Source organism: Gopherus flavomarginatus, chromosome 23, assembly GCF_025201925.1.
Source record: "Gopherus flavomarginatus isolate rGopFla2 chromosome 23, rGopFla2.mat.asm, whole genome shotgun sequence".
NCBI classification, from domain to species: Eukaryota; Metazoa; Chordata; order Testudines; family Testudinidae; genus Gopherus; species Gopherus flavomarginatus.
In genome coordinates, this window is record NC_066639.1 from 13810707 (window position 1) to 13824738 (window position 14032).

General features: G+C 50.3%; 3 protein-coding genes across 10 annotated transcripts in view; 2 read left to right on the forward strand and 1 right to left on the reverse strand.

The window, feature by feature from the left end:
* The window catches only part of LOC127039327 (zinc finger protein 420-like), a 645607-nt gene that overhangs the window by 620396 nt on the left and 11179 nt on the right, over positions 1-14032 (forward strand). The window lies entirely within an intron of this gene.
* The window catches only part of LOC127039371 (zinc finger protein 883-like), a 341025-nt gene that overhangs the window by 90633 nt on the left and 236360 nt on the right, over positions 1-14032 (reverse strand). Inside the window, exon 1 of one of the 5 annotated variants that reach the window (XM_050932961.1) lies at positions 5578-5607. The exons of the other annotated variants lie outside the window; for them this stretch is intronic. Within the exon in view, the coding sequence (XP_050788918.1) occupies positions 5578-5592 (15 nt within the window). The 5' untranslated portion in view covers positions 5593-5607. Of the gene's footprint in view, positions 1-5577; positions 5608-14032 lie in introns of those variants that run through there. 5 annotated transcript variants of the gene reach the window in all.
* Positions 5559-14032, forward strand: part of LOC127039349 (zinc finger protein 154-like) — a 197641-nt gene continuing 189167 nt past the window's right edge. For 3 of the 4 annotated variants that reach the window (XM_050932903.1, XM_050932904.1, XM_050932905.1), the window contains exons 1-8: positions 5559-5641; positions 6295-6381; positions 8286-8507; positions 9152-9174; positions 10241-10356; positions 10657-10689; positions 11531-11635; positions 13838-13926. In XM_050932903.1, the coding sequence (XP_050788860.1) occupies positions 5591-5641; positions 6295-6381; positions 8286-8507; positions 9152-9174; positions 10241-10356; positions 10657-10689; positions 11531-11635; positions 13838-13926 (726 nt within the window). In that variant the 5' untranslated portion in view covers positions 5559-5590. The remainder of the gene's footprint in view (positions 5642-6294; positions 6382-8285; positions 8508-9151; positions 9175-10240; positions 10357-10656; positions 10690-11530; positions 11636-13837; positions 13927-14032) is intronic. The other variant, XM_050932902.1, reaches the window with a different exon arrangement.

Here is a 14032-nt window from a genome sequence, read left to right on the forward strand (position 1 = left end):
GGCTGGAAGGGACCTCAGGAGGTCATCTAGTCCAACTCCCTGCTCAAAGCAGGACTAATTCTCAACTAAATCATCCCAGCCAGGGCTTTGTCAAGCCTGACCTTAAAAACCTCTAAGGAAGGAGATTCCACTACCTCCCTAGGGAATCCATTCCAGTGCTTCACCACCCTCCTAGTGAAAAAGTTTTTCCTAATATCCAGCCTAAACCTCCAGCACTGCAACTTGAGACCATTACTCCTTGTTTTCTCATCTGCTACCACTGAGAACAGTCTAGATCCATCCTCTCTGGAACCCCCCTTCAGGTAGTTGAAAGCAGCTATCAAATCCCTCCTCATTCTTCTCTACTGCAGACTAAACAATCCCAGTTCCCTCAGCTTCTGCTCATAACCCAGCCCCCTAATCATTTTTGTTGCCCTCCGCTGGACTTTTTCCAAGTTTTCCACATCCTTCTTGTAGTGTGGGGCCCAAAACTGGACACAGTACTCCAGATGAGGCCTCACCAATGTTGAATAGAGGGGAATGATCACATCCCTCGATCTGCTGGCAAGGTCCCTACAGCCCAAAATGCCATTAGCCTTCTTGGCAACAAGGGCACACTGTTGACTCATATCCAGCTTCTCGTCCACTGTAATCCCTACGTCCTTTTCTGCAGAACTTCTTCCTAGCCCTTCGGACCCTAGTCTGTAACAGTGAATGGGATTCTTCCATCCTAAGTGCAGGACTCTGCACTTGTCCCTGTTGAACCTCATCAGGTTTCTTTTGGCTCAGTCCTCTAATTTATCTAGGTCCCTCTGTATCCTATCCCTACCCTCCAGCGTATCTATCACTCCTCCCAGTTTAGTGTCATCTGCAAACTTGCTGAGAGTGCAGTCCACGCCATCTTCCAGATCATTAATGAAGATATTGAACAAAACCGGCCCCGGGACCGACCCTTGGGGCACTCCGCTTGAAACCGGCTGCCAACTAGACATGAAGCCATTGATCACTACCCGTTGAGCCCGACAATCTAGCCAGCTTTCTATCCACCTTATAGTCCAATCGTCCAGCCCATACTTCTTTAACTTGCTGGCAAGAATACTGCGGGATGGGAGATCACACTGCAGTCCCCTCCCCCAGAACATAAACTCAGTGACGAGGCTGCACCTTTCTGCTGCCTACTCCAAAGGTCCAAAATGACATGCCTACGCTGTTGGGGAGGGGTGCATGACCACCCTTGTGGCTTCCCCTTGCTTCCCCATAAGAAAGTCATTTTTTCTGCAGGAAAACAAATAACTCTCCGGGGGACATGAATTCTGTGCATGTGCAGTAGTGCAGAATTTCCAAAGGAGTAAGATTTGAATCTTTCAAGATGACTTGTTTTAGTTGCAGAATATTAATCAGGCTGCTTCTGCTCAGGAAGCATACTGCTCCTCCAGGACAAAAAAGACCCTGCTGCAGCAGAAACCATGTGATTGGAGTCATAGCACATCTCTCACCAGGCTCTGCTGGGGCTTTATTCCTTCCTTTAATCACTGTGGAAGGGTAAACAGTGAGATAATTTGTTCTTCTTTTCTATGTGGAACAAATGCCGGCAGGCTAAATTATTTCCAGGGTTGTAATAAAACATAAGCTAGGAAAGGATAGTTTTGATCCATTGACCTCTGGGTTGTGGGCCCAGCACATTTCCACTGTACCACTCTGCTGTGGGTGGAAGGGGTTTCCTGCAGGATGTATTCACAGTGCATCTCACAAGCTGTGCATGGAGAGTTGTGCCCATGGGATTTAGATGCTTTAGAGGAAGGTGGTTGTACGTGTTGTGTCACATCTCCAGTGCTGAACTGAAATGTAGTGGCTGCATTCTCAGCCGGGGTCTCCTTAGTCTAATGATTCAGCAAAACCAGACCCTTCCCCTTGCTTTTCTACTGGTAAGATCCAGCCACTGTCCTGCCCCCGCTCCAGGTGGAGGGGGGTTTCCCCGATTCCCTGAGTGTCACAAACACCCTGTGAGGGGCCCGGCGAGGCAGGGCCAGGCCCAGACCCGGGGTGGAGCCGCCCCTTCCTGCCCCCCACAGCCCAGCAGCCCACCCCTCTGTGCTGGCAGCAGGGCTATGGCCTGGGCCAGGAGCACAGAGTGGAGGCTGCTCCAGGGCAGCACGGTGGGGCTGGGGGCAGAGCGGGGCAGGCAGGGCCCGGGTGGGCAGCGGAGACATGCATGGGGCGGACACATTCCTGCCAGGAGGGGCCAGGCCTGGCTGCCTGTTTTGCCCCCTGCCCAGGTGGGTCCCCAATCACCAAACTCAGAAGCAGCATGACACAGCAAGACCTATAGACTCTGGATTCAAACTAAAGCCTACAAAAAGGATGGGTGAGATGGAAGACTTTGAAGGGTAACATTCTGCTGCCAACATGGAAGGGCATCGGTGCATACCCAACAGAGACCTAGCTAGTCCTTGTGCCCGGCTTTCCTGGCCAGTTAGCCGCCACAAGCTATGAGCCCAAGCTGCAAAATCAAGCCACAAACTCAAGCTATCTTCAGGACTTGTAACTATGCAGCAGCTGCAGAACATCTGATGGATGTGAGTGTGTGTGTGAATGTGTGTGTGTATAGGTATTAGGTATACTGTGTGTATATGAGGATTAAAATATTAGTTATTGGTCATAAATCAAATTGTTATCATAATAAATGTGGCATCTTTGTCTTGCCCCCTGAAAAGATCCTGTGTAGTTTTGTCTGTACAACAAAACAGCACCCACTGAGTACAGGTATTTGATCCTGGTCAAGTAGTCCCCATTGTATAACACTATCGTTCAGAGGTGCCTATTGCACACCGTTCCTGGGGTGATCTTTATGTCTTTGTGCATTTCTTCAATAAGCCACTAACATTGTCTGGCCTCATCCAACAGAGCACATTTGAAATACAGAGACGTGGTTAATATTTCTAGCCTCAGATACACACGTTACATGCATACAGGTTGGGTAAACACAGTCAATAGGTCTTAAGTTTTGCAGTGATACCTCACATCAGCCATCTTGCATAAAGTACATATTAGCTGTGTCATATCCAGATCATCAGCATGTTTTCATAAAGACTGTAGAGTATAATGTATGTTTGCTGATCTGCAAATAGCGAAGGAGCATGCATCTTTGGGTGCAAATGCTCATGGCAATAGTGCAGAGCCATGCAAGCTCCATGATTCTGTGTGAGATGGCAGATAGTGAGGAGGGCCAGGCAGGTTTGTGGGTTTAGAAAAAAACAGTGTAAACATTATGTATACGTTTACGTATGGGACACATATAACATTCATGGAAGGTTAACAATGCATTCTAAGAAGTTGGCTCCCATGGCCACAACCACCTCTGACTAACCTGTTTGATACCCAGCATACACTGCCAAACCAAAGTGTCCCAAAATACAGTGGGTGGACAGTGGGATATCTATTCATGGTGCCTCACTCCCATGGCCACACCTCACTCTGAATCTATACAAATGCTTTTGGTGAGTACCCTGACTGCTGAGGCAAGGAGGCCAGGAGGCATGCGCACCAGTGACATAGTAACTGTAAAAACAACAAGGAGTTCGGTAGCACCTTAAAGACTAACAGATAAGGTGCCACCGGACTCCTTGTTGTTTTTGTGGATAAAGACTAACATGGCTACCTCCTGATACTTGGCATAGTAACCGTAGTGACTCTGTGCTGACATAACTTGAGTTAACCCACACTTAAAGTGTAGATATGGCCTTAGGTATATGAAATGTTTGGGAGAATGAGGGTAGACAACGATTCATTCAGGTGTTTCAGCTCAAGGGATTGGAAGTGGCCTTACTGCACCCTGCAGGCTCAGGAACAAAGAGGCACAAAAAAGATCTCATTTATTTATTACAAAGTCTTGAGGATATATAACTTGTGATTTTAGAATTCTTGTGGTTGTCAAGGTATCTTGGGGTTTTAGATGTGTGTTCATTATATTTTTGAAAGGCAAAACTATGAATGGATTGAACAAAGAATTAGATCAGTCCCTCAGGATAAGTACATTGGCTATTAGCCAAGATAATCAGGGATGCAGGCCCATGCTCTGCATGTCCCTAAACTGTCCCTTGACTGCCAGATGCTGGGAGTGGACAATGGGATGGTTCACTGAGTCATTGCCTGGTCTGATCATTCCCTTAGAAGCACCTGGCATTGACCCTGTCACAAGACAGGATACTAGATTAGGCGGACTATTGGTCTGACCCATGATGGCGGTTCTAATTTTCTGCAAAAATTAAAACAGATTTTTTTTCCAAGGAGAAAGACGTTATAGGAGATAGTAACTGCCTTTATTGAATATTAGAGAATCAAGCTGTACACAATGGCACGCAGAAAAACACTAAGGGCTAGACTGAGGCAAAATAACAGTTGTAAAAATGCAACCCCCAGTGGTGGATTGACTCGAAACAAATTTTTGACACTAGGCCAGAAATTCTGTCAGCTCTAAAATGAGAAGAAAAAATTAAATTTAAAAATTCAGGGAATTCAGGGAATCCCAACAGCAGATAAGGCAACTTGGGAAACTGCCAGGAGACTCTACGCATTCAGATATAGTGAGAAGAGAGTCTTTGTTTCTGAGGGGATCTGTATAAAATGTTTCACTGAATTAAGTCTCAGGGATTATCTATATTGGCAAGTTAATGTGCTCTAACTCGCTGGCTCAGGGGTGTGAAAAATCACACACACACACACACGCGGCACAGAAAGTTTGAGCACTTTAAAGCGCTGGTGTGGACAGGCTCCACTCCCAGTGCTCAGAGCAAATTCCCTCCTGGAGGTGGATTACCAGGCACACTGGCACCCACCGCAGCGCTTTGAATTTTGTAGTGTAGACACAGCCTCAGTAGGTCAGATCAGACACAGAGGAGCTGCACTGACTAGGCATTGGGGTGCCTGTGCCTTTGAGAACCCAGCCCTGGGAAGCCCATGCCGATAGATGCTGTCTGTGACAGTGGAAATTTAAAAAAAAAAGCTGCTTTGCCCCCCACCATTTTTTCAAACACTGGTCTCAATGCCACTGGGGTAACTGCTGCCCCTCTGCCCCACCTGTGCAGGGTTTTGCCCTTAGTCACCCTCTGCCCGAGCCTCCCCCAGACCTTAGCTCCTGCTCCTCCCCCCAGCCCTGCTTTTGTCCTTTAGCCCCTCTCCTAACCCGCCTCCAGCTGCCTGACCCCCCCGACCAGGCCATTCCCGCCCCCTGCTCAGCCCCCAGCCACCCCCCGTTACTCCATCGCCCCTGGAACTAGCAGCGAGCAGAACGTCACGGCAGGTACGGGCAGGGGGAAGGGCAGCGGCTTCAGCGGCTGTTACTGGGCATGCGCAGTGCCCGGGGGTAGCACATTGCTGCGGGAGGGCGCGTTAATACGCTACCCCGGGGGCTGCTGAGTCTGATGGTTCAGCAGCACCAGCCCCTGCCCCTGCTTTTCCCCTGGGGAGCCTCCACCCCCCCCTCCGGGCTGAGGCGGGTCCCCGCGTGTCCCATCCCCCCTGCGTGGGGCCCGGGGGCAGGGCCGGACCCGGGGAGGAGCCGCCCCTTCCTGCCCCCCCCCGGCCCCCGCCCCTTTGCACCGGCAGCGGGGCCATGGCCGGGGCCGGGAGCGCAGCGCGGGGGCTGCTCCAGCCCTGCAGCGCGGTGGGGCCCGGGACACGCGTGGGGCGGACACGCTCCTGCCGGGAGGGGCCGGGCCCGTCTGCCTGGTTCGCCCTCTGCCCGGGGGGGTCCCTCGAGCTTCCCGCGGCCGGAGCGGGGCTGCCCGGGGCTGCGGGGGGCGAGTGTCCCGGGCGGGGCCGAGAGCTGCAGCAGGGGCCGGAGCGCGGCTCGGCTGCAGAGCTCGGAGCCCAGGCTGGGCCCGGGAGCGAGGGGGAGCCGGGGGGGGAACTGGGCAGGGGGGGGGAGTGGCTGGGGATGAGGGCTGTGGGGCTGCTGGGAGTTTGGGGTGCTATGGGGGGGTCAGGGCTGGGGAACGTTTGGGGGGGCTCCATGTTCAGATCTGGCCCTGCGGGAGCTTGAGGGGCTGGCGCTGGGGAAAGTGGGGGCTGTCTAAAGTTGGCTGCTTGGGATGTGGGTGAGGCCCCGGGGAGCTGGGGGTTGGGCTGCACCCCTGTCACTGCAGCCTGGGGCCCTGCGTTTCCTCTGGAAAAGCTGCTCCCTGTTTCACCATCTCCTCTCAGTCTGAGTCCCAGGGACCCTGCACAGGCGTCTGCAGGGCAGGACGGGCCCTGAAATCTGGCAGCTGGGAGGCCGTTTGCAGCAGTTTCTAATCCTCCCTCCCCTGCTTCTTCCAGGAGGAGCCACGAAAGCATCTGGCCCCTCTGGGAAAAGAGAGAGAAGCAGCCAAAGCCAAGGAGGAGCGGCAAAGTGAGGAGCTGCTGGTAGGTGCCCAGAGCGCCCCCCCCCCTTAGGTTTGCCTGGGATAAGAATGACCTGGTGAATGCAGGGCCCCCCCCTGCCAGCCTCAGCCAGGGACCCATCCCCACTGGAGCCCAGGGAGCCTGCAGGGTGAGACACGGGGGTATCATGATGCCCTTAGGGTGCAGGAGGCTGCTGGGCAGGAGAGGGTCAGTCTGTGTTAGCCCGAAGCCCCTACCTGCAGGCTGTCTGGATGTCACAGGGATCCCTTTCTAGCTCCTAGCGGGGATGAGAGGGGAAGGAGATGAAATGTGGGCTGCAGAGATGGAGGATTTGACTCAGTGCAAGTTGATGAGGTTTTGGGAAGAAGTGTCCCTCCTGTAGGTGATGTACAGCTCACCCTGGCCCTGATCCCTCCTCCCTTCCCGGGATCAATGAACTTCCCATCACTCACTGCAAGAGATCTTGTGTTCTGGTAAATAACTCTGCCACCCGCCCCGAGGTGCATTTATGATTTTCCCCAGTTACCGAGCAGATGAGTTTCAGTGTTGATAAATGCAAAAGAATACACATTGGAAAAGATAATATCAAATACCCATAAAATGATGGGGGCTAAATTAGCTGTTACCGCTCAAGAAAGAGATTTTGGAGTCACTGTGGATAGTTCTCTGGAAACATCCATTCAGTGTGCAGCAGCAGTCAAAAAAGCAAACAGAATGTGGGGAATCATTAGGAAAGGGATAGATAATAAGACAGAAAATATCATATTGCCTCTATATAAATCCACGGTACGTCCACATTTTGAATACTGTATGCAGATCTGGTCACCCCATCTCAAAAAAATAAAATAAAATAAAATTGGAATTGGAAAAGGTACAGAGAAGGTCAGCAGAAATGAAGAAGGATATGGAACAGCTTCCATGTAAGGTGAGATTAATAAGACTGAGGCTATGGCTACGCTCCACAGCTTTTAGCCACTACAGCCGTGCTGCTAACAGGCGCGCAGTGTACAGGGCCAGCTCAAGGCCCCAGCATGCCAAGCGTGTGCTTGGGGTGGCATGCCGCGGGGGGCGCTCTGCCGGTTGCTGGGAAGGTGGCAGGCAGCTCCGGTGGACCTCCCGCAGGCGTGCCTGCGGAGGATCCGCTGGTCCTGCGGCTCCGGTGGAGTATCCACGGGCACGCCTGCGGGAGGTCCACCAGAGCCGCGGGACCAGCGGACCCTCTGCAGCCACATCTGCAGGAGATCCACCGGAGCCACGGGACCAGTGAGCAGCAGAGCACCCCCCTGCGGTGTGCCGCCGTGCTTGGGGTGGCGAAATGGCTAGAGCCGGCCCTGACAGTGTAGCTGCTGTTTGTCGGCAGGAGAGAAGTGCCAGTGTAGACAAAGCCTGAGATTGTTCAGCTTGGAGAAGAGATGACTAAGGGTGCGATATGGTAGAGGTCTATAAAATTATGACTTGTGTGGTGAAAGTAAATAAGGAAGTGTTATTTCCTCATAACACAAGAACTGGGGGTCACCCAGTGAAATGAATAGGCAACAGGTTTAAAACAAACAAAAGGAAGTATTTCTTCACACAACGGACATTCAACCTGTGGAACCCCTTGCCAGAGGATGTTGTGAAGGCCAAGATGCTAACAGGGTTCAAAAAAGAACAAGAGTAGTGCATGGAGAACAGGTCAATCAGTGGCTATTAGCCAGGATGGGCAGGGGTGGTGTGCCTAGCCTCTGTTTACCAGAAGCTGGGAATGGGTGACAGGGGATGGATCACTTGATGATTCCCTGCCCTGTTCATTCCCTCTGGGGCACCTGGCATTGGCCACTGTCAGAAGACAGGAACCGGGCTAGATGGACCTTTGGTCTGACCCAGTCTGGCCGTTCTTATGTTCTATGTTCCCCTGTTACTGAGCCGCCCTCTCCGTGTTGCAGAAACAGACGGAAGCCGAGAGGCAGAAGATCGTCTGGGAGTGGCAGGAGCTGCGAGGGTTTCTGGAGGAGCAGGAGCAGCAGCTGCTGTCCCGGCTGGAGGAGCTAGAGAGAGCCATTGTCCAGAGAAGGGATGAGGGCATCTGCAGCCTGTCCTGGGAGATTTCCCTGCTCAGCGAGAGGGGAGGAGAGAAGGGGCAGCAGCCGCTGAGCCAATCCCTTCAGGTCAGGCTGTCATTGCAATGATCATATGCAGTGTTTCTATAGGAGCTTCTGAGCCCTAGACCCCAAAGCACTTTACAGAGTGGGGTCAGGGGCATTATCTCTCTGGGACAAATGGGGAAAGCGAGGCAGAGGGAGGGGCAGAGGCCTGCCCAAGGTCACACAATGAGTCTGGCAGCGGTGCCAGGGATGGACCCTGGGAGTCCTGGATGCTGCAGCCCCAAGACCTTCTCTCCTGGAAATGTCTGTCTGCATTTGCACTTGGAGAGTGAAATTCCCTCCCTCACCATGCTGAAGTCCCGAGCCAGGCCTAAGGCCCCTCTCACGGCAAGTTAATGGGTTTAGTGGGGTCAGGGGCCTTCTGGGTGTCTCAGCACTGGAGGGAATTTGATTCTCAATGCACAGAAATATCTTCTGCCTGTAAAGTATCCGGGCAGAAGATTTCCACAGTGGTGACCTGCCTGCAGGGATTGCTGAGGCTCTGTAGGGGAAAGTCCCTGGTGAGGGGGAGGTGGGGAGCTGCTCTGGGAATGTAAACCTGAAATTCCCCTACTACCCGAGGCTTCAATGGTGACCCCTGCAGAGCAGGAGGCCTCCCCACCCAGGGACACTCCCCCTGACGGCCTCCTCTTTCTCTCCCTCTTTAGGGTGCTGGGAGCACTGGGGGCAGGTAAGTCCTGGGCTCCATTTCGCTCCCCCTCATGGGCCTTTAGGTTTGATATCTGCACTGAATAGGAAGCTTGCTGGGGCTGTCAGCAGCCTGAAGCCTAGGTCTGAGTGTGTGAACTCTCCTGTCCTCTGTTAATTTCATCAGCATGTAACACTTTGATGTCAACATTAAACGTTTCCTGGCTGATCACTTGAGCAAGTGGAACAGGGAGAGGGCGGGAGTGAAACCTTTGTGGGGTAGAAATAGGGGATTGCTGTAGGGAGGGAAGAACAGAGGAGAGACACAATGACAAGGAAGCAAGAGAAAAATGGAGAAAGAAGGGTGGGAAAAGAAGGGAAACACAGGGAAAAACTAGAAGGGGCCCTACAGGGTGTCCGGGAAGGGGCTGTTTTCCTCCTGAGTGACACTGAGTGTGACAGACAAAGACTTAACAAAATAATAAGAACTAAAATTTTATTTCCTATACGAAGGGCTGATTCTCCCCTTGTTCTTTGTACGTGGGTGTCCCATGGAGAGCAGTGGGTGTTCTGCTATGAATGAAGCAGGACACAGATTCCTAAACTGATGCTCTGCCCTGTCTGTTACAGCCAGTGGCCCAATCTGGCCCTCTCTGCCAAATGAGCTGGACACCCCAGGGTTACTGCTTCAGCTGAAAGGTTCGGGGGCTTTGGCATTAAAGGGCCCACGTTTATTCTCTGCTGGAGCCCTGGGTTCTGTCTGTGGCCACTGTCAGCATGTAGGACATGCCCACTCTTTGGTTTGTGTTTCCTCCCTTTCCACATAATCCCAGTGCTGATGCCCCTTGTTACTGCAATAAACCAGCATGGGGGTGGCTCTGCCCCCACAGAACCAGAGCTTCCCTGAGAAAGCTCCTGAACAATGTCTCCGTTCCTTGCTCTAGTGTCTCCCCACTTCCTGTCTCTCTGGGGAGCACAGAGCTGAGGTGACTCACCCTGACATTGACTATCTCAGGCTACAAAGCTCAGATCCAGGTTTTGTGAAGTTTGGGGGTTGCTGGGCTCAGGGTCTGGGGATCAGGCCTATTTCTCACCCCTCCTTTCCCCAGCAGGGAGGATGGGACGTTTCAGAAGCCAGAACCATCATTTGCGGAGCTGGAGAAGAGACTCAGCGATTTCTCTCTGAAAAGTGCCATGCTGCAGGAGGTGCTGCTGGGATTCAAAGGTGAGTTGGAGTCTGGGGGTGGCGTATCCTCTGGTTAGAGCGACCCTGACCCTGGGAAGGAGTCGGGGACTCTAGTGATGTCACTGATCCTCGGCTCCATCTCACAGCCCAGCTCAGCGAGTTGCCCTTCCCCGTGGAGCAGCCCTGTGGGGCTGGCTCTGTCTGCAGTGGCTGCGTTATCGGCCTCTGATCTCTGTCACCATCTCGTCGTTAACAGCAGTTCCATTAATAAGAAATGGGGATTTCTCCATGAATGCGAGGGCCTGAATTCTCACCTCTCCCATCTTCTCCTTCCCCTAGAGATGCTGCGACGGGAGCTGGGGAACGACACAGGTACGTGTCTGTCTCTGACTGGCCCAGGGGGAGATTTCAGCCCAATAACCATGTTAACGACGGGATCGCAGCCTCCAGCACCTGGAAGCTGTGTAACAATGAGAAACAATGTTACTTTGTTCTTGCACCACTATATTTTCAACTGACTTGTCTCTTAAATATTTTCGCTCAACAATGTCACATAAGCATTTAAAGTGTTTTGCAGTTTTTTAGTATTCATTAATTTTTTTCCCTTTGCTTTCATTAATTATTGCACTTTACTGACTACATTAATTTTAAGAATTTTATTTTGCCATTTTAATTGCAGTAATATTAAGTGTTTTTAATTAAGTTTGCGTAGTCTGATTTTAAAGCTTTTTTTTTTTTTTTTTAAAGACCACTAAGGTCTTTGACAACTTTTCTTGTATTTGAGTGACTGCTTGATATTTAAAAAAACAAACAAACATATTTATTTGAAAGTTTGTTAGTACAGTTAGAGTTTTTTGGCTTTTTAAAAGAAATATAGACTTTTTTGTTATTCTTTAAATTGTACTGTATTCACATTTTTAACTTACAATTATTTTAGTGCACTATTTACCTCTTGTGACGTAGGTTGTAGCTGATTTTTACACTTTAAATAAATAAAACAGCTATTAGCATCTAATTTGGTTAAAATAGCAATTCAGTATTTTTTTTGCATAACCTGCGCTTCTTTAAGAATGTAACGTTTGTTTGGCACTTTCAATTAACTTTTTGCACTAAACTTTTTTTTTATGCTTGTATTAGGCCTTTAATTTATATTTCTTGGGATGATTTTATTCATTTAATAGACTCTTAATTTTTTTCCCCAATACATTCCTAGCCATCCCAATGATTTTTAATTTCTGGGAAACATCCTCAGCAGAATTATTTGAAGGTGTCACACCGGAGAGTAACGGCACAGAGGCAGTGGCTTGTGGGGAAGAGGGTAAGTTTCATTACTAATTCTGCTCTTAAAAAGAGGGGTCTCTTTAGAAAAAGAGTTTAACTTACAAGCACTGAGAGACTTTAAGAAAGTCACTAATCACGGGAGCAATGGGTCTCTTTGGAACGTATGTTAACTGACAAGCCCTTAGAGCCTTTCTGAGAAACAGGATAGAACTATGGCCAAAATGAAGTGCAAATTAATGATCATGCATCATGAGGAGAAAGAGGAGGGAATACAAGTTAAAATATAATGAAAACAAAGCCTCTCAGAAAGGAAATGTAGCAGTGTTGCCATGTCAGGCGTGAGGTGGGAGATGATTTCCCCCCCCCCCCCGCCCCATCTCTTTTTAAAAGTCCCAAAAGGAATACAAATGGGTGGCATAATTTATTTTTTACTACTTTGTTTACTAATTAAATCCATGTCCATAAGGCCAAATTTGGCCTAGGTAACTTTGTTCCCACGTTTTCTTGTTCACCGAGCTTAGAGCTTAGTCCTGGCCCTGAACGACATCATTAGCCCCCTTTTGTTTGGACTAATAGAATTTTCTGTAGTTGATCGTCTTGCACCTGTGCATGGCCTTCATGGCTGAAAAGAATTGAACCTACTTTTCATCAACTTGCTGCTAGAGGGTATTGTAAGATCTTAGGAGCTTTCATCGTCTTTTTACGGTGAAATGAGGCAGAGAGTTCAAAATGTGGGTGTTATTGGAATTAACAGTTCCCAGAGTTGGTCCATATATGCCATAGCACTGGGCTCATTCACGCTTTGTCCGGGTACAGTGTAGCACTCGCTTCCTGTGCGTAGTCGATGCTGATAAAAAAGAATGATCTAGGCTGGTGTTTCTCAGCTCGTGGTTTGCGACCCCCACCCCGGAGGCTCAGGAAAGGCAGTCAGGAGGCTGTGAGATGTTGAGCGTTTCATTATGATCTAAAGGAAAGAAAATCTCACTCCCTCACTCCTGCACTCCCCTGTTCATTGTGGTCAGTGTTCTCTGCCAGCCTCTTGAAATATACAAGTTATATATAGACTCAGCACAGATAAATGTTGTATTCTTACTTTTTTAGTAAATGTTCGGAGGTTGGAAAAAAATTGACTTCCAATAAGAGGTACTTGCTTACTTATCTCAGCTGTGAAATTAGGCAGGTTGCAGCTGTGCACAGTAACCCTTTCATTGCCTGTATCCCAGCCAGCGAGGTGGGAAGGTCACAAGCTCCAAAACCTGCCCACATCCAGTCATAAAGTCTAAGGCCAGAAGGCACCACTGGATCATCTGGTCTGACCTCCTGTCTAACACTGGCTGCCAACACCCCGCAGCACCCGCCCTCTAAACCCAACCACTGGAGTGAGACCAAAGTCTTGCAGCCCCCAGGAGACTAGACTCTTACATGCTCCAGGCATAGAATAGGAGGGACTGAGGTGCACCAGTGCTCCAGGCCCCTGCAGTGGCAGGGAAATGGTTAAGTGAGATATTTCTGGGTAATCCTAGTGAGTGCCTCACATCCCATGCTACAGAGGAAGATGAAACCCCCCTAGGTCACTGACAACCTGAGCCGGGGGGGAAATTCCTTCCCCATCCCACCTATAGTGTCAGTTAGACCCTGAGCATGGGAGCAAGAACCAGCCAGCCAAACCCTGAGATAGAGAGTGATAGATGTCACCTCACAGTCCTAGTCCACCTTGCCCAATATCCTGTCTTCTTCTCTGGCCATTCCTGAAGCTTCAGAGGAATGAGATTAAATAAACCCTCTCAAAGTACATTGTGGGGGGGGGGAAATCCCTTCCTGACCCCTACCAATGACGGCTGAAACCCTGAAGCATGAGGGTGAGGAACGTAATACATAAAATGGAAGTGAGCCTCACTTAATGTTCCACTATTTGTCTCTATTGACAATGGCTTCCATCTTAATATCATCAGCAAACTTCATTTTATTTACCATGCCAGCACTGGGCAGACTTTGTCCTGTCCCTGCCTCCGCCTGGTCCCCACCGTTGGGGGAGTTGCCCTCAGGGTTTTTAAACTAGCACAGTGGGTTTAGTGCTGGTGGGAAGGGTTGGGTCTGGGCTGTGATAAAGTGATGGAATATTTTCCCAGCATTCAAATCAGAAACATCTTATGCAGGGAAAGGGCCGGGGAAGATCATGATGTGACAGGAACTAAAGGTCCTTCTGAAATCTTCCCTGTCACCCTTCTCACCCTGACAGGAGGCAGAGTAACACCCACCTTTGGCTCCAGATTGTCCCAGCCTCCCAGGAGACAGGGAAGGGAACTGGCTGTAATGGAGCCAGTCCAGGTAGGGATTATTGCGGGGTTGCTAGTGGGTTCCTGCTGGAGGGAGAGGGGCAGGAAGTACTGAGGGCCTACCATCTTTAGGGGATGTTATCTGGAGGTGGGATGGG